The 21242-nt window shown below is 35.0% G+C and overlaps 1 protein-coding gene across 3 annotated transcripts in view; it reads left to right on the top strand.

Moving 5' to 3' along the window:
- DNAJC24 (DnaJ heat shock protein family (Hsp40) member C24) overlaps positions 1–21160 on the top strand; it is a 58055-nt gene extending 36895 nt beyond the window's left edge. For all 3 annotated transcript variants that reach the window (XM_032283664.1, XM_032283666.1, XM_032283665.1), the window contains exons 3-5: positions 3346–3484; positions 16201–16269; positions 20509–21160. In XM_032283664.1, coding sequence (XP_032139555.1) covers positions 3346–3484; positions 16201–16269; positions 20509–20639 — 339 coding nt within the window. In that variant the 3' untranslated portion in view covers positions 20640–21160. The remainder of the gene's footprint in view (positions 1–3345; positions 3485–16200; positions 16270–20508) is intronic.
- The last annotated feature ends 82 nt before the right edge of the window (positions 21161–21242 follow it).

The raw sequence follows: 21242 nt of genomic DNA, 5'->3' as shown, positions 1-21242 counted from the left end.
TCATAATGAGTCTGCCTCCCACATGATATCTCAGATTTAGAAATAGTAGAAACAAAATTAACATACACTTTGGGATCAGAAAGTCTTTAAACCTAGGATTAGGGGCTTGTTTTCCCATTAGCAATAAAGAAAAATTTAATATTTTAAGAATGTGCTTAATGACACCATTTTATGTGTAGCCCTTTTAACTGAAACTTCTTAAAACATTTAGTGTCTTGCATTCCAATTTTAACTCATAGATATATTTGGACTGGGTTTTAATTTCTCATGGCTGTAAAAACAAACTATCACAAACTTGGTGATTTCAAATATTTATTCTTCTATAGTTCTGGAGAATTCCAAAATAATTATAACTGGGCTGAGATCAAAGTGTTGGCAGCACTGCACTCCCTCTGGAGGATCTGGTAGAGAATCCATTGCTTTTCTCTTCCAGCTTCTGGAGGGTGCAGGCATTCCTTGGCTTGTGGCCACCTCACCCCAGTCTTCAAGGGAAGCATCTCAGATCTCTCTCTGCACTGTCTTCAAATCACCTTCTCTGTGTGTCATATCTCTCTCTGCCTCTTTCCATAAGAACACTTTGAATGCATTTAGGGCCCAACCAGATAATCCATCAAAATCTTCCCATTTCATGAACTACAACATAATCACATCTATGAACTCCCTTTTTCCAGATAAAATAACATTTGCAGGTACTGGATATTGGGACTTGATATATTTGGAGGCCATTAGCAGCCTACCACAGACAATTATTCCTTTTCTTAGACCTTCACTTTGCTCTGAAAGTTACTATTAGAACAGATTGGATGGAGGCTTTAAGCATCCCAAATGATAATACTTATTTTCTTGCTATAATTGCCATTTTTTTAATGTAATGTACCCATTTAATAAATGTTATAGAATCTGAATAGACTTAAAGCCTCAGATGGTTAAGCCACTTATTTCAGTCAATCAGGAAAATACCAAATTAGAGAAAGAGATTGAATTGTACTTTGACTATCATAGAACTGTATTTGACTCATAATAAAATTTAGTAATATTTTTTAGTTTAAGGCAGCTGGAAATTAATTCCTGGTTTTGTAGGACTTTCTTAGTCAGATTGGTGCATGATCAGGCCTAATCTGTTCTATTCTTTGTTACCAAGTAGACTTCCTATATTGGCCCCTGAGAAATTACCTACCTTTTGATCTTTACCCTACTCTATAGCTACAAATTTAGAACAAGTTCTCCAGGGCCTTAATGCTTGTGACATACTGATATTAAGAGTTTTCCCATGTAAGTGTGTCAGAAATGTATCCTGGCATATTTGAATATATTACATGTAATAACATTTAGTCATACTAAGCTTGTTAGACGAATCTTCCCATAGTGTTAGAGGAGTGGGTCAGCTAGAGAACTTCAATGCAGCCAATTCCTCTTTGGCCTAGGGATATTGCTTGAATATCCCAACTTATGGATTGCCAAAACCTTAGTATAGAAATAACTTTTATGTGCATCATTTGATAAATCATGGGCAAAGAAGATTAATCAATAAAGCCTTAGTTTCCTTTTCTTCAGTCCTTACATTAGTTTAAATATTTGATAACTGATAGATTTCATAGGAAGGGAGGTAGTTTGCCAAAGGGAAAATGGAAGCCTAATCCTCATCGTTTGCCCTAGAATCTTTTTCCCAGTCTATGTGATGCTTACCAGGTTCTTCTGTGTAACCAAATACCAGAATAGCATTTAGTGTGCTAGAGAGGATCTTCAGCAGTATGGAGAAGTTCATCATGAAAAGGAGTCTATTATTAAGATAGTCTGTGTTTTAATTAAAACTTACATATTTTACCAATTCTAAATTGAGAATTGAAGTCATTTTGCTTCATGGTACTTGACACAACTTACTGAGTGACTGGCCTTAGCAATTTAGATAATAATCGGCATGGTACTTGCAATTTTTTGGTGCTCCTGATAATGTGTGTAAGACAGTCAATGAAAGAATTTAAGTGATTGTACCATTAATTGAGGAATATACCAACCATCCACCTTGATGGGTCATGAAATGTGCATCTCTGGTTTTTTGCCTTTTTTTATTGTAAAAACTTGGGGGAAAAAAGTAAGAATTAAAAAAAAAATCTATTCTACATTAAAAGGACATTCCTAAGTTTACTTTTTGAAATTAAAAAATGAAACTGTCAAAGTGATTATTGGATAAATACTATCTTTTCACGATAGATTCATTTTCTTGATGAACTTCACACTGCTGAAGGTCCTCTCTAGCACAGCAAACACTATTCTGGTATTTGGTCACATAGAAGAACCTGGTAAGCATCACACCGGGTGGGAATTCCTTATTTACTTAAGGGTAAGAAAATTTACATATCTGAATATGTGCTATTGTTATCCCCAGATTGTTTCAGTGAAATGTCTCTAAATTTAGATAATCGTTTCCCATTTGTTGAGAGATTTCTCAAAAGCAAATGACATCGATCCTTTCAGAACTGTTAGATAAAAAGAGAAGGGAGAATCACAGCGAACATAGAAGAAAAGGAGGGAAGGAGTTAGGAGAAGTGATAGAAGTGATACTTATTGGATAACTAGTGAGCTACATCTACATGAGCATTTGAGAATTTATGAATTGGCATAAAACTTTCAGGTTTTGACCCAATAGTATAAAGAACTTACTGCATGTTGAAAACAAACATTTTTAGACTTTTTAGAAAATTCACATAAAAAAGGTTCTTTAATGAATTGATTTATATCCAAATATTTGAGTTCTTTAAAATTATTTCTTAGAAATTTGGCCTAGAATAACCAGTTTTCAATAAAAATGTATGCTTGGGAATTTATAACTTTAAAATCCTTCAGGGCTGGGGAAGAAGATGAAAGTTGTCATGTTTATAATTAGATGTATTTTTATTTAAAATTATGATTGTATTATCTAATTTCATCAGAAAAAAACTAGTAGTCAATTTTATAATGCTGTCTATAACCAAACACATTGTATAAGGAAAGCTTCATTCTCTGCCTAGTTTGTGCTCTTCCTGTTTCATGTCCTGCTCCTCTGCACGTACCTATTTCTATTTGTGTTAGTCATCCTCTCTAGGTAAATTGTCCATGAGACCAATGATTCTGTGAGCAAATTATCCAGAAAATGCTGTCTTTGCACGTTGTGACAGATCATGTCACTGGTGGATTTATAGCTACTCCAGTGGTCTAATTAACCTGGCAGTTGTCTCCTGGACCCAACACTGTTGTCTCATTGCCTTGGCATTTAGTTTTCATCTTCTCATTACCTTCATAACTAAAGCTCAGATTTATATATATTTTTAATCTCAGCTCTCCCCCACCCTTATTTTTGATTGGCAGTATCATCCAGATAAACAAAGTACAGATGTACCAGCAGGAACCGTGGAGGAATGTGTACAGAAGTTCATCGAAATTGATCAGGCATGGAAAATTCTAGGGAATGAAGAGACAAAAAGAGAGTATGACCTGCAGCGGTGTGGTAGGTACTTGTGTTGAGGAGCCACAGCATATCGATAACTCTTAGAAGCACAGTCTGCAGCCATTCCCGGGGAGCATTTTCCAGCATTTGCACCAGGCATTATTGTTGCCTTTATTCCTCCCCTCCATCACTGTTTTTAATTATGCCCTATTCTTAGCAGTGATTATTGTGTATCCATTGAGAATTTAAAACTACTAGGATGTGCCTTCTTGTGAAGCCTTGAAAGCTACTTTTTATAACATTTGAAAAATGTTTAATTACACATTCTGATTAATATGCTTGATATGTTTAAAAACTTTTTTATTAAATGCATATGGATTAAAATTTTAATTACTTTTAAGACTATACAGTATAAATGACAATCCAAATGAAGATACTATAGATAGGATGACATCATAAACAACTCTGCTGCCTTTGAGCTCATTTTAGACTGGGTTTCATGATTATCTTCAGGATAAACTATTCCTTTTGATTGGTATAAATGATATTTTAGGAATGCACATTACCTAAGCAATTTAAAAAGTCATTTCTGTTATGCTTTTTAGAAAATAGCTTCTTAAAACAGTGACAAGCTATTGTGAGAACGAGAGAGAGAAATGTAGGTCAGGTTTGTCACACATGGGCTGCAGTTACACGAAGTGATAGGCTGTCTTTCAGCACTGGCCTAGGGATAGGAGTCCCTCAGCCTTGTGTTTGAACCTTCAATATGTACCCCACATGCTAATGGGAGGAGTCAATAATCAGTTACAGCCCCTGGGGAAAGCACTCAATCGTTCTCTCCAATAGCACATCAGGCTCAGCATCGACTAGGATGTGTTGATAAAATCTGACTGTCTCTGTAGCTGCTTATTGAATCCCCTCCCATGCCCTACAGTGGCACACCATCAAACCTCACAAAGTGATTTTGAGGCTTTGTTACTACTAAGGTTGTGAAAATTTGATTTGAGAAAGCAAGCCTTCATTTTTAAAACACAGCATTATAAGATAAAGCCAGTGATATTTGTAAGACTTCCCTGTTTATTTTCAGAGGGATTTCTGCAAACAAAATTGTTTCTTATAGGCTGTGCGTGTGATACTATTGTGTGGAAAGACTTAAACTGTTCATGTACTGCAGTGTTTGTTTGTAAGAGTGACTTATTTGTAGTACTAATCAACTGTAAGGCCTTACTACTTTTTAAAAGACTGATGAGCTTAATATTTTCTTAAATATTAAGAAACTGATGTACTGCAGTTACATGAAGTGATAGGCTGTCTTTCAGCACTGGTCTTGGGACAGGAGTCCTTCAGCCTTGCAAATAATTTGGATTAATTTTCAAATATGGCTTGAATATTGGGTTCTGCTTTTGCTGGGTGCATAATGAGCCTCTGTCTAATGCATTTATTTTTTAAATATGTTTGTATTTCTTGCAAAAGAATGTCGAGGTGGCTTCATTTGATAAGTTCTACTCATAGGTGTTTATTTTTAACCTTGGGTCACATAATTTCTATAAAAGAATTGAAACTGATGCACATGAATGTGTTGTGTTTTAGAAGAAATCTGTGTTCCTAAAGCCACTACGGCCTACTGGAGATGATTCTTTCATGTGTTTTTGCACATCCTACCATGTAGGATGCCAGTTTGCTTATGATAAGAATAATTCACACAATGTTTACCCTAAAGAATATAGGGTATATACTTTCAGTGTTGCTCTACTTTTATGCCACTACACAGCCTATGTACTATTAAGAACATATTAGTGAAGTTGACTAGAAGCCTGCTCTCTAAAGAGAAAGAGGTAGGAGGGGATCAGGAATCATAAAAATATCCTCTCGAGAAGCTCCAGGGTAGGGTAGGCCAGAAACAGAAAGAAATAGGAAACCAGGTTAAAAGTGAGCATAGAATTGCATGAAGGAAGGTTTAGGAGATGTCAGAAGACAAATAATCAACATATTCATGCCTTTTTCTTTGTCTTTGAAAGGTCCTTGGAACTGTGAATTTCTTTTGAGCTTTGAGTCCTAGTTTTAAGCTCATAATAGAAGCACCTGTGGCCTGCTGTGTCACAGAGTACTCCTGTAGGTCATAGATGAGGTCACAATGAAGTTCAGACAAACCAAATACTGTGAGAGTTGGACCTGATTCATGATTCAGATAAATAGTTTGGAATTTATACAATATCAATTTACCCTTCAAGTTTTTCAGTCAACATATTACTAAATATAGCTCTTTTACAAGGACAACTTTTCATGACACTTGAGTACCTCAGATTTAAGTACTAAATATTTCCTCCTTTACCAGAGGCTACAAATACTGAGACTACTTTGTTTCAATTTTAAATGGAGATTGACCTGTTTAGGTAAGAAGAGTATCCAAATATAACTTGCATTTTTAAACTTTTCATACAAGAGCTATTTTTCAAAGCGCTTATAATAAACCTACTTTCATATTGTTATTTCTTTTGAATATCATTATTAATTTTTTTCTTCTTGATGCATCTTCAGTAAAATGGCTCCCAAAAGAAGGGAAATGAACTTGAACTTCTCTAACTGAGGATTTAGGTTTGCTAGAAGGAAAACCTTTGAGAGTAATAATTTGTTAAAGACCAGGATAGGTTACCAAGAGAGAGAGAGTTTGTTATAACCAGGTCAAAGCGCTCTTTTTTTCTGGGTCACCCCCTGGGGACATGGAAATAGCTTTGTTATACAGAACTTTTTCTACATGTGGTGATAGTTCATTGTAAACCTTTCTTTTCATAGGGGGTGCTTTAAATATGTTTGTTTCCTGCCCATCATTAACTTGCGGTGTAAAATAAAATTGAGCTGTGTAATACTTGGGAAGGAGATAGGAAATGCATTACTGGCTGGTCTTGAATGCTTTCTCATGTTTAACAGCTCCATATTGGTGCTCTGTCTTAAGGAAAGCCTCATCAATATTGCCCACAGCCAGATATTTATCTAAAAGACAATTTAAAGGAGCACTTGACATCCATAGTTCTTTGCTTCTCAAAAGAAATGATCAAATGTATTCTTTCCAGTAAAGAAAAAGTAATACTCCAGGGCAGATAACCTAAAGTATTGCACATATGTTTGTTTCTCCCTCATTTCTACTTCTGTATGCTTAGTTGACATTTTAGGGCAATGTTGGCCAGGCTGAAGAAAAGTAAATTTAAGAAAAGGATGAGTAATAATTAGTTCCCAGAGATTATACATTTTGAAAGCAAAGTTAGCTAGTGAAATTAATCAATTAGTTCCAGTTGGCATATTTACCTTATTGTTTCTGAGGATGCATCCAAAGGCTGCTTCCAGTGTTCCCTTAAAAGGCATGTAGTTATTCAAGATTAGGCTTTGCATTTCAACCAGATGAGCACTTTGGAAAACCCTTTCAGGATTTATAAAATGTTCACATGAATAATATCTGTTGAATGGATTTTGGTGCCTTTATAAATCTTGTGGGGAGTTGTCCTTATATATTAAGCACACTAAAAACACATCAGAAGTATATCATGGGAAAATAACAGTTGTCATGATTCAGTGGCTTTGTAATGTGAAAGTCACACAGATCTCTGATGTCTTAGTGGCTCTATAGAGCGACACAGCTTATGAGTGAATATACTTCTCTGTGATCTGAAGAGTAACAAACCTTCAAATAGTTATTCAGATTATATAGTGTTTTTAAAAAAATAGATTCTGTTTGGAATCCTTGGTGATACATTATTTTATATTAAGATATATCTTGGTTATTTGTTAGTGAATTATTTTGGTAATGTGGAACCTTCACTCTACATAAGGATACCCAAAAAGCCTGACTCAGAGGGGGTTGGGCCAGACACTGTGAAGTGAGTGTGCCTTTGCTCAAAGCTAATCAGCTACTCTGTTTAGGTAGATACAAGAGGTCATTTCTAGTTTGTATTACACAGTTTACGCCATCCTTTTATTAGGGTAAATATTAGGGAAGATAAGCAAATAAATGGAAGCAAATAAATGGAATGGAAGATGAGCAAATCTGAAAACAAATGAGGAACATACCTTAAACCTTACCAACATGTGTCAGATAAGTCAACATGTAATTTCTTAAACTCAAAATAAGAATCCTTCCTGTAAAGCATGTTAATGTTATAGAAACTCCGTAAGAGGTAAAGATGTAGATGATATGAATTTTGGTTAACTGTTAGGAATAATGACTTAAGGCAGGTAGATATTTGTATAATTATGTCCTAAAGCTGGCCCTTACAAAATACTTGAATTAGTGAGATTAGGGTTTCCATTTACGGTCATAATATTTCCATTTGATTTTAGGAATTTCAAAATTGGTTGTAAAAATTTGCTTCAGGTAAAACTTGGGAGATAAGCATCAGGGGGTATTTTTTTTGGTGACTGTTTCTGAGAAAAGTAATGTGAAATGATGCGGAAAATTCATCTCGACAGTTGGGGACTGGCTTTATCTTGAGTGGGAGAAGAGAGTATATAGATAAAACTATTGTGAAGGTTCCCTGACCCTAGCTTACTTGTTGCAAGAAGATGACTACTCACATTACTTGCTACTTGAATGCAAATAACTGTTCTTGCAATGAAAATGTATTTTAAGATCATTTCTCATTGGTTTTGAATAAAAATTTGGCTAGTTTCAAATAATGCTGTAGAAAACTATGGGCAAGATTATAGTTACAATTCTGCGACATTTGAACACACTTGGGAGTTCTGATTTAATAATGGAGAAGTGTAAGATTTTAGGAAGTTTTTGTTTCCAACTTTAACCTCTCTCCCAACTTCCACTTGGTTACTTGACCCAACTGAAATCAGTGTGTCCAAAATCAAGACTGACTGAGTCACCTTTCTTATTTTTTCTTCAACCTTGGTTTCATATTACACTCTAGTTACTTCTACTTTGCTCCATTTACAGTCAATGAATCAGAAATACCAGTTGACATTTGTTCTTTTTAAATGTTGTTTCCCCATTGTGAGCTTTTTATTATCACAGCTACCACAGTAGTCCATCCCCAGATTATAACACATACCCAGATTATTTCTATCACTGCTAATTGGCCTTCCATTCTCTGTTGCTGCCTTCTCCCACAGTACTTTACATTTTGATTGATCTAGCAGCTTTCTTTATTCTCACTCCTCTATTTAAGAACATTTATAACCCAATACCCTCCGAAAACAACGCCTACCCATTCATCTGGAATTTAAATGGGACAGAAGCTTTTAAGCTTGTCCTTGCTACTTTTTCCGACTTCATTGCCTGTTTCAAACCTAATGTGAATTTTGTCCTCTGGTCCATTTAGGGGCTCCCAGACACACATCTGTTTATACTATTCGTTATTAATCAGAACCACTCTCCTGTTCTGATTCTTATTCTTTGTTCAAGGTCCAACTTAAGTCTTACCATCTCCCCTACCCCTAACTCCCCACCACCCACCAGAGCCTTCTGGTATTCTAGTCCGTCATCATTTGTGCCCTCTGAACTAAAGCCACATAATTATTTTGAACTTTTTTTCCTCTGGTTCCTATCATTTGGTTAATGTTTGATATTTTGGAAGGACTGAAAAATTATATAGACTATGACTTTGATAAAAATGCGTCCATTTTATTGGGACCTACAATAAGAAAGTAGATCAGACTTCAACACTTTTATAAATCCAAAGTCAAGAGTTGCTGCTTTCCTACATTGTGGTACTTGAGGCATTTTTCTCCTGCTAATAATGGATTAGATCTTAGTCATTTTCTTATGGTCTGGTATAGATAGACAACACAAACACTGAGAGATAACAGCAGTTTTAAAATAACTGTCATTTTTATTAAGCACTAGAATTCTGGTAATTCTTTTAAACATTGTTTAACAACCTGTAAGGAAGGTATTAATATCTGTTTTTCAGAGCCTGAATTTAAGACTCAGGTTAAGTAATTTGACTAAGGTCACATAAAGTAGTTGATGGGTGGGGGGATTTCAAAGCCATTTTTTTCCGCATTCACTATGCTAGGCTTCCAAGTTTTATATGAGTTGTGTACAATCTACTATTTGTAGTTCCAAATAGTCATGTATGAGGGATATTTGGGGGTCAGAACAAGAGACCAGGACTACTTCTGCTGCTCTTTTACCTGTTTTGTATTGAAGCAGAAAGAAATCAGTTTCTGGGTTTCATTTGGTACCTTCAATGACCACTGGGTTTACATACAGTTTATAAAAGCTCCACAGTTATTCAAGTTCATAATCAGGTCCCAAGTTTGTAGTTTTTCTTCAGTATGGAAAGCCTTGTAATTATGACTCTTCAGTTTCATCTGGGAAAAGATTATAAGGTTTATGACTTAAAAGAACAGGCTTCAAATTAAATGTTGCCTGTTTCTCAATCTCTTATCAAGGTAGAGAATTTTTCAAGAACAGAGGCCTGTTAAAGACAAGGAAATTGATTACATTCCAGTTAGTTCTTACATAAAAAATTTAATGATGTATAGTGAAGTGTTTTTTTAAGAATGAGGTGATGGTTTAAAATTAAACTACTTGGTTTTAAGATAGTAAGATACTGAGACCTAAAGTAGAGAAACTGTTGTTTATTTGTAACTTACACACAGATGTCTTTAGTTTGAAATAAACTTTAAACATTTGAAATCGCATAAAAATAAACACAGTGGACTAATTTTAAATGAGAGCATTGTGGGGTTGAGATGATCATGTGAATAACCTGACATTGCCTCACATGAATAATATGGACAGAGCTGCAGGTGGACTTGATCTTTTGGTCACTATGGGGTTGAATGAGACTTCGAAATGTCTCAGCCATAATGAATAAAGTTAAATTCCTCTCCCCTGTAGCTTTTTGTTGCTGTTATTTTTTATTTTTATTTTATTTTTTAGATTGTAGCTACAGATGGAAAAGATTTCCTGGGACTGGGAAGTGTAATTTTTTAGGCATGAAACAAAGAGTTGTTTTAGAAATTTTACTATCATTAGGAGGAAGCTTAAAAAGACAGGAATTCCATTGTCTTATAAGAAGTAAGAAATATTTATTGATTCCCAAATGGAGCTGAAAAAAAACCTTTCCTCTTTTAGAAAGTTGTGAATGACCCAGCGAGAGCTCTAGTAAGCTTTACTGAACCAAGCTGCTAATAGTTATTTAATGTTATTCTTCAGTGTGAAAGAATCTCCGTAGATTTTCCTTTTAATCTCTTTGAATTGCAGGCTCATAAACCTCTCTGATGAGTCCTGCCAGTGTTTTCTTAGATCCCACTGTTGAGACAATGGAGCCACAGAATTCTTTCACCTCTTGTTGTCAGACAAATCCAATAGAACACAAGGTCAGAAGGGCCTGTACTTCTAAAGGTTGAAAGATTCTTTTTCAAGTAACCACATACATTATTTGATTTTTAACATTATATTTCTCAAGAACGTCTCTTTATAATGTACTGACTTCTGTATGTAAATAGATTTGGAAGTTTTTCTTGTTTCCATATTTGGCTAAGCTTATGAGCACAGCACAGGGTATGAACAGACCTTAGTGTTCCTAGATACCTTAGAAAAAGTTGAACCCATTTACTTCAAAAGAATCAGGAATCATTTAGTATCATTGGACTCAGTGTAATAGTACACCACATGCCAGACAATGCTTTTTCTTTCCAAATGGCTGTGTTATTTTTTTTGTTTGTTTGTTTGTTTAAATGCTTATTACCATTCTGTATCCAAAATTCCAGATTTAATGTCTTGGATCTGTTCATTTAATTAAATCACTCTCTAAATCAGTTTATGTTTTCCCAATGCTTTTAGTAGTGTCATGTTAATAGGGGAATTTTAAGAGATAGGATTTACCTTTCTAGATACCTATTAAAATGTTTTATTATGAGAGAAAAATATTTATAATATGTAATACTACAAAAGGATACTAATTTGTTTTGAAAATGCCATGCCTGATTAGTAGACAATTATTAAAGCTAATTATAGGTTCCTGTAAGTTACTTTAGAGGATGGGAAGAATTAAGTTTTTTAATTATAACCACAATGGTAGACAAGCAGGGATCATTGTTTAAAAAGAAAAAAAAAAACATTGATTTGTTTGTGCTCCTTCTTTGTAATTGTAGTGGGGTTTGAGGAGAGGGAATTTGCTGTTGCCCCATTCCTGGACACCTGCCTCTCAACAAAGGATCTTGGTCACCCCCCACCGCCCACATTTAGATTCACCTTTTACTTGTGTGTACCACGTCTGCTCATTATACAGTTCTCCAGGGTTCCAATTTTCCCCTGAGTTAATCACCCCTAGCCTTTTTCAGAAACTGTTAGATTACCATCCTTTCAAAGAATACTCACTTTATCAGTCTATTCTTTTTCTCCTTTTATTTTCTTATTTCAATTTAAAATGTAGCCATAAATAGAGTCTCAACACACTACCTTTAAAACTTGAAAAAATATAATCCATACAGAGAAGTGCATAAATCTAAGTGTGTAGCTTGATGGATTTTCACAGTGAACACACCCGTTTAACCAGAAAGCCTGTGTTTTTTTGTTTGTTTGTTTTTTAGATTGAGTCTTGCTCTGTCACCCAGGCTGGAGTGCGGTGGCAGGATCTTGGCTCACTGCAACCCCCACCTCCTGGGTTCAAGCACTTCTCCTGCCTCAGCCTCCCAAGTAGCTGGGACTACAGGTGCATGCCACCAAGCCTGGCTAATTTTTGTATTTTTATTAGAGATAGGGTTTCACCATATTGGTCAGGCTGGTCTCAAACTCCCGACCTCAGGTGATCCACCCACCTCGACCTCCCAAAGTGTTGGGATTACAGGCATGAGCCATGGTGCCCAACCCAGAAGGCCTTTTATGACTTTTTCCAGTTACCACTGACTCCCCATTTCCCCCAACATCATGGGGTAGTTTTGCCAGTTACATCTCATGTAACGGAAATCATATGGTATGTTACCTTTTTCATCTGATACTAGTTTTTTAAAACCAGAATCCCTAAAAGAACTTGGACTGTTTGTGCCCATGGTATTGAATAATCAGGTCAACATACAGATATTTAGATAGCCACAGAATATGAAAATATTTTAATATACTCCTTGTAACTCTGACCTCGGGCAAGGTACTAACCCTTTTTATGTATTCTCTTTTCCTATTTACCATGAGATATGGTCTAAGCTAATCTTTTAACCAAGAAATAGGTAGCTACTCTAAAGTTCCTATGCATAGAGATGAAGAAAAAATAGTAATAAAACTGTGAAAGCCACTTTTTGAGTAGGTGGAATAATAGGAATGGTTGCACATGAAATAGTAACTATGTGAGAATAACAACAGTTTCCCAGTAGATTGGCAGTTATATTTGCAAGTAATTTCTAATTTATTATTTTTAAATAAAAATGGCATCATGGATCTATTTGAATGGTTTGTCTTTTTGTACAATTAATATATTACAGGTGTTCAAGATAGGTAAGATTAAGAAAGCTGATTCATCTTGTCATTATTTCTGCCTTGTCTGATTTGCTTTGATTGATTTCAAAATTCTTAAAATATCTATAAGATACCCTGGAATATAGGCAACTCCATTATAAATTTATTATACCTGTTTTTCCCCTAAATAGGATTTAAGTGTCAATTATTACCCCCATTCCTTAAATCTGAAACAGTGTTTAATCTTCCAATGCTAGCAAACAACCCTGTTCCTTCTGAGTAAGAAGTTAAAATGTGATTAAGATTTTTGTCCCCATTCATGAGAATTTTAGATAGAATTTTTTAAAATTAGGAATATCTGAATAGCATATAGCCTACTATACTTTACATAGAATGTGGAAATTAAATTGTTTTGTTCAGAAATTACTTAGCATACAGATAGATTGTGCATAAGCTATCCAGTAGACATACAGAGATGGAGGAAGGATCTCTGACCACTGGGCCAAATCCTTATCTTTGGATCTTAAGGACAGTCAAATAGATTACTTACTGGTGACCAATAAATATGAACTGGTATAATATCTGATATACTTTAATAGAAAACCATGGTGAGTTCAAAATATTGTATAACCTTTTTATCTACTTTAAAATTATGTAACTCACTAATAAATTTTGAACAGGCAGTTATTAAATATAATTAAATTTCGGGCATTCACATCACAGAACAAAGGGAAGCATTCTCAGCAGGTGAACAAGAGACTAGTAAGACAGCTAAAGGAAATTTTATTGGGGTGGGGACTGGATTTTAGTAGGGTTTTTTTGTTTTTTGTTTTCCCCTTAAAAATTATTTACTTCTAGAAAAACAATACAAGTATACAGGAAATATAACATGCCTTTAAAAACAAAGACAAATGCTTCCCATCTTTGGTTGCCGTCTTTGACCCAAAGAACATTTGGTTTAAGCAACAGAGTAGATGCTCCTGTTACAGATTTAGGTGGAATTCCAGGCTTCCTTGGACCTTCTATCTGCAGCTAAAACTTAGGTCCAGGAAACAGCAATGGAACATCAACACAATACATTTGTGTTGTAGGGTTACTGAAATACTGAAATAATTACTACTTTAAGTTACTTAATCTCTTGCAAACAATCAAATGTAAAAATGAGTAATAGCCTTTTACATTTGCATAGAGCTTTATTTTTTGAAGCACTTTTAGTGTGTTCCCATTTGATATGAAGAACACCTTTTTGTTAGTCTGCCTCAGCTGCCATAACAAAATACCATAGACTGGGTGGCTTAAACAAAATTTAATTCTCATGGTTCTGGAGGCTAGCAAGTCCAAGATCAAGGTGCTGGTTGACTCAGTTTCTGATGAGGGCTCTTTTCCTGGCTTGCAGACAGCCTCCTCCTTGCTGTGCCTTTATATGGCCTTCCTCTGTGTATGGGTGCCTGTGTAAAGAGATTGGTGTCTCTTCCTTTCCTTTAAGGCCACTAGTCCTATTTGATTAGAACCCCACTTTTATGACTCCATTTAACCTTAATTACCTCCTAAAAGCCAAGAACAGTCAAATTAGAGAAATGCCGTATCAAAACCACAATGAGATACCATCTCACACCAGATAGAATGGCGATCATTAAAAAGTCAGGAAACATCAGATGCTGGAGAGGATGTGGAGAAATAGGAATGCTTTTACAGTGTTGTTGGGAATGTAAATTAGTTCAGCCATTGTGGAAGACAGTGTGACAATTCCTCAACCACCTAGAATCAGAAATACCATTTGACCAAGCAATCGCATTCCTGGGTATATACCCAAAGGATTATAAATCATTCTACTGTAAAGACACATGCATACATATGTTTACTGCAGCACTGTTCATAATAGCAAAGACTTGGAATCAACCCAAATGCCCATCAGTGATAGACTAGATAAAGAAAATGTGGCACATATACACCATGGAATACTGTGCAACCATAAAAAAGGATGAGTTCATGTCCTTTGCAGGGACATGGATTAAGCTGGAAACCATCATTCTCAGCAAACTAACACAAAAACAGAAAACCAAACACCATATGTTCTCTCTCATAAGTGGAGTTGAACAATGAGAACACATGGACATAGGAAGGGGAACATCACACACTGAGGCCTGTCAAGCAGTGAGGGGTTTAGGGCAAGATAGCATTAGGGGAAATACCTAGATGATGGGTTGATGGGTACAGCAAACCACCATGGCACGTGCATACCTATGTAACAAACCTGCATGTTTTGCACATATATCCCAGAACTTAAAGTATAATTACACACACACACACACACACACACACACACACACACACACACACATTAAAAAAAAAGAACAGTCAAATTATGGGCTAAGGCTTCAACATATGAATTTGAGAGGGACACAATTCAGTCAACAGCAACCCTCCTGAAGCAGATAAGGAAGACATAGCTACTGTTTTAGAGATGAACAAACTGATACACCTACTGTTAGAAAGTTAGTAACATATTGCAACTAAGGTTCAGATAGTTATTTTTATCCAATTCCACACTGCTTTCTTAGTTACATAATATCTGACAAAAAACAAACACACAAAAAACATTGCCCTATTGCTTACAAAATAGAGGTCACTAGTAGATTGCAGAGAATCATCAAAATTAACTTCGTGCACCGTTGTGAAAAATGGGATTGATTTTGACTTAAAATTTATAAGAAATGCTATGCTCTAGATTTTTCAGTCAGCTGAAGTCAGGTTGCTTTAACACTGCTGTCAAGAGTACTATTGCTGTCGGTGTACTAAGTGAGTTTTTTTTTCTTTTTCTTTAATTATACTTTAGGTTCTGGGTTACATGTGCAGATCATGCAGGATTGTTGCATAGGTACATACGTGGCAAGGTGCTTTGCCGCCTCCATCCCCCCCGTCACCTATATCTGGCATTTCTCCACATGTTCCCTCTCTCCAACCTCTCCATACCCTGCTGTCCCTCCCCTAGCCCCCACCAACAGACCCCAGTGTGTGATGCTCCCTTCCGTGTCCATGTGTTTTCATTGTTCAACACCTGCCTATGAGTGAGAATATGTAGTGTTTGATTTTCTGTTCTTATGTCAGTTTGCTGAGAATGATGGTTTCCAGATTCATCCATGTCCCTACAAAGGACACAAACTCATCATTTTTTATGGTTGCATAGTGTTCCATGGTGTATATGTGCCACATTTTCCTTGTCCAGCCTATCATTGATGGGCATTTGGGTTGGTTCCAGTAAATGATAAGTAAGTTAGAATTGTAGTGACCAGGCTGGGTTTGTCTTTTTAGCATTCTTCATGATTACAGTTAAGTATCATGTTTTATAATTGTCATGTTTTATGTTTTACAGAAGATGACCTAAGAAGTATAGGACCAGTAGATGCTCAAGTATATCTTGAAGAAATGTCTTGGAATGAAGGTTGGAAATTTTTTTTCTCTTGACAACATTAAAAAACATAGGAATTTTCTCTAAGGAGAAAAACTCATTGGATATTTGGAATCTTACAAAGAAATCATAGTGTAGCTTTCCATGTATATGTGATGAGTGTTTCTATTTGGAGTATTTCTGTTTAATTGTAAACTTTATTTATACTGGTTGATGTCCTCCTATATGACTCATTTCCAGTTATGTTCATATTCTAATTAGACGTTAGGATAAAGTTTCATAAGGATTGTTTTGTTTTTTACTTTAGTTTTTGTATTAGTTGTCTGTGTAGTATGGTAAATAATGTCAAACAAGATTTTTTTTTTTCCATTCCTTTTAATGTTGACAAGATGAATTCCTATTAGAATATTTTATTTTCTCTTTATATAAAATCAAAAACTGTCAGGGCAGGGCTTTTAAGTTATACTTGGAGGTTTGTTGTTTTTTGTTTGTTTGTTTGTTTTGTTCTTTTAACTCTCACATACTGATTGTCTTGTAGGAAGAAAAGAGTATCTGTCATTCCCTTTGATGCAACATGAAGCCATGTTTTTGCTTTTCTGTTATTAAAATTTTAGAACTTAAATCCAGTACAGTTTCCCCATTTTTCTGATAGTTCCTTGATTGTTCTGGTTAGACATCATTAAATTGGGAAAACACCCTTTACTAAATGGAAGCCTTAAGTACCATACTTACTTGTTTCTCTGGGCAAATGAAGAAAATCTTACTATTTCCTCGAATCTTTATATACTCTTAACCCTTTAACCTTATTGTTCAAGATGAAGTTCAGATTCCCTCAATGTTTATAAAAATGTGCAAATGAGTGTGGATAGGAGGAAGATAAAAATAGAGCCATCTGAAACCAAATTTACTTTTTAAATGCCAAATTCTTAACTTTGTGCCCCTATGAAGTGGGTCACAAGCCTTATTAACTTAGAAAGGAAGTCATGTGTTTGCCTCTGGGACCATTCTGCCCCCAACCCCTCAAGTGAAATCCTAGAGTAGAAATTCGGTGTATAGTTGGAAAAGTTGAGGTTTTATGTAACTGGAGCTCCTAGTGGTGGTGACAGTCTCATCAGAGTAAACAGGAAGAAATGCTACTGTGAAAACAATACACTAGTGACATAGACTTTTCACTACTAGTTTGTGGAAGGGACACTCTAGAACATGTCATTTATCAGGGAGACTTACCCAACTGAAAAAATATATATGCACATATGTATTATATACATACATGTACTTTTTATTTTTTTTGCCAAATACACAGACTTCAAGGGACTAAATATGTTTTGAATTATAGTTTGCACATGTACCCCAGAACTTATAGAATTTGAAAATATACTTTGTCTCTTTATCAACTGGTATGTATATGTATGTTTGTATGTGTTTAATCTCAAATTAGTTCTTGCTGTAGTTGATATGGGTAATATATTTTGTTTATAGTAAGTGTGCAAACAGTGAAAACTGGTTTTTATCCTTTTTTTTACCTTTTAAAAATAATATAATGTTAATATCTTAATTTCAAATGAGAATATGGGGCTGGGTACCTGTAATCCCAGCACTTTGGGAGGCTGAGTTTGGAGAAATGCAGAGGTCAAGAGTTTGAGTCCAGCCTGGGCAACATGGGAAGACTCTCAGAACAGACTGTGAGAATAGAAAACAAACAAATAACCATAGCAAGACTTCATCTCTACAAAAAAAAATTAGAAATATATAAAAATAGTTTAAAAAGAAAAAGAAGAAACATAATATGGATAAGTGGCTTAAGCATCTGTTCGAATCCCAGCACTGTGGGAGGCCGAGGCGGGTGGATCACGAGGTCAAGAGATCGAGACCATCCTGGTCAACATGGTGAAACCCCGTCTCTACTAAAAAAAAAACCTACAAAAAATTAGCTGGGCATGGTGGCGCGTGCCTGTAATCCCAGCGACTCAGGAGGCTGGGGCAGGAGAATTGCCTGAACCCGGGAGGCGGAGGTTGCGGTGAGCCGAGATCGCGCCATTGCACTCCAGCCTGGGTAACAAGAGCGAAACTCCGTCTCAAAAAAAAAAAAAAAAAAAAAAATGCTAACATATGGAAGGAAATATACAAGAAAAAAATCATGACGCGTTACCATCAATGTGTTATTTGTCCCTGAAACTCCCCAAGTAAACTTGACAGTAAGGAAGATATAGAAGAATCCCATCCATAGCCAATGAATTAGTAATAAGCAGATACAGTTAATCTTAAAAGTATATGACACCATTAGATGCTCATTTAAATTAAGGGTTTTTATAACTGTAAAGATGGAAATGATTTTTATTTTCATGAGAGAAAATACTGAGCAATAGCTACATGAAACCATTATTCTTGTAGGAATATTTAAAAATGAATCATAGAAATTTTGAGCCAAATTTTTTTTCCAGTTGAAAAGAGCAGTTTTGGCAGATGAAATTAAATAAAAAGTGTGACCAACTAGGAAAGGAAAACTTTGTTTAAAGATCCTTTTAGGGTCATTTTCAGAATAGCTATGGAAGGTGAAGATCCAGAACAGAAGAAAAGTTCATCAAACCCTATAGGATAGACATAGCCATACTATGGGTTGTCTGATCAAAGGAGAGTATGAAATGATGCATTTTATTGTGCTTAAAAGGCATATGTGAGCTGTTCAAATACTGAAGCTAACCTTTACCCTTACAGTTAGTCTGTTTCATAGTTTGGTCATTTTTGTTGGCCTTCATTCAGAGTATTTAAAATGATTTCTGTAAAAATTATCACCTGGTTAAAAAAGCTTGATGGTAAAATAATATAAGCAGAAATTTTAACAAGATGGGAATTTTTTAGTGAACATTAACATTTGGAGTCATCTATGACAAAACTCCCCAGTAGCCCATGGTGTCCTCTGTGTCATTTACCAAGCATATGTCAACTCAAATTTTTTCTCATTGTTCACTGAGGTGGTAAAAAAACAAGGGACTAGGGGAGATTTCACTTAGGAAAATCAATAGTTAGAATATGTACATTTTAAGACAATTTAATAATAAAATTCACTTTGAAAACATGCTCTAGTACATACATGTTGGTTTAGACAGGGAAGATATTTGCATTTTGAATTCAAGATTAAATTATGTTTCTCTATGGAGAACAAAGGCATTGTAAAGAATAAAAAGCTGGATTAGGTGAATGAATTCATTTTCCTTACTGATTAAAAAAACCCCATTAAGTTGGCTTATTTAATTGTCAGTTTTTCTAAGGCTGAACTTGATAGGGTGCAGGTATAAGACAATTGAATTTTTGTTTTTTAAACTACATATGATGTGATCTAAATATTAATTAAATTTGATCATTTAATGAAGATACCTGATTGTATGAAATCAGGAGTCCTTTGAGACTTATTTATCTTTAATAATCAATTATGATAGTGGTAAAATAATGTGATTGCTAGGTTATTTTTCTTTGAAAGTTATTTCTCAGAGACAGTAAAATGGAATGACCAGTAGATCAGAGATTCTTTAAGTCAAAGGGCACAAGCATTTCAACTTCCCAGGAAAATGATACACTTAAAATTTCCACGATTAGGAGCCTAAGTATTGCAATGTACTTCCTCCTTTGAACATCTCACTTCAACATTTTGTTGATTCATGTATCATTTGTAAACACCAAACAGAAACACACACATACCCCCACAGGATTTGGGAAAAAAAAAAAAAAAAACGCATGGTGTTGTGTTTATAGACTTAAGTCAGGATTCTTGAAATAGTGTGACATTAGAAGAGAAAGTATCCAGATCTTGCACTTGATAAATAGTCTAGTTTTCTTTAAAGGATAGATTTCATGCAAAAGCATCATGTTCCTTAACAGTGAGACAGATAGGGCTGTTTTTTTTTTTCCCTTCACTGTTCTATTTTAGACAAATACATTGTTGAATGTAAACTTATGAATTTTAAGAAAACAGAAAACTTCAAGTAATTTTCATGGGTTGCTTCTGAGCATGCCCTCTCCTCCCCAAATCCTTGGACTTTAATTCATAGCTTCAATCCATCTCCTCTACAGAGAAAGATTCTTTGGTAGATAATTTTTAGTAACACTGCCCTTTTCAAGAAACTTTTCCCAGTTCTCCTTTAAATACACATTATCTTTACTGAGCTTCTTTCTTTTGTTTTACAATTGCTATTGAATCAACTCTGCACTTTTTAAGGGTATTAGTGATATAGTTACTTAGTAGTCTTTGAAACACTATTTTGTTTTATTTTGCAGATGATCAATCTTTTTATCTGAGTTGCAGATGTGGTGGAAAATACAGTGTTTCCAAGGATGAAGCAGAAGAAGTTAACCTGATTTCTTGCGATACATGTTCACTAATTATAGAACTCCTTCATCATAACTAAAATTGTTCACAACTTGAAATGCTTTAACTGTGGTATTTAGACATGATGAGAGGCCACTGAGCGTTATCCATTCAAGGAAATGGATTTTTTTTTTGTCAACCCTATTATTTGCAAAGAAAATATACAATTATCAAGCAGAGACCACCTCAGATTAATAGAGAATGATTATAATTATTTATGTATAATTTGTATTCATAAGTTGTCACAAAAAAAAAGATTTGGATTGTATTTGGTGAATTCCCATCTGAGAACTTTATTCATTTTTTTCCTTGACCCAAAATAAGAATTTTTCTCTTTCCTAATATGAGCATGTCTCCTCTTTTAAGTGGGTAACGGTATCATATTCCTTTATAGTTACTAAGTTTCTGATCTAACAGATAATGTTTCTAGTTGCTAAAATTATAGGCCTGTTGTACACTTAGAATCTTTGTGAATAACATAACCAGTTCTCCCATAAGGAAGGGCTGGTTATGGATATTCATGAAGTTATTTCAAAGTTAATAAAGACAAAATGGCAAGTACAGAAAGTGTTGACTCCAATCTTGGCCCTTTATTTCCAAAGCTTGTAAACACTGCCATCGTTAAATTTAAATGTAATTTAGG

The sequence above is a fragment of the Sapajus apella genome, unplaced genomic scaffold (assembly GCF_009761245.1).
Source record: "Sapajus apella isolate SASKATOON/1434 unplaced genomic scaffold, GSC_monkey_1.0 scaffold14, whole genome shotgun sequence".
Taxonomy (NCBI): domain Eukaryota; kingdom Metazoa; phylum Chordata; class Mammalia; order Primates; family Cebidae; genus Sapajus; species Sapajus apella.
The sequence above is the reverse complement of the archived record's forward strand: the minus strand, read 5'-3'. Positions and strand labels throughout refer to the sequence as shown.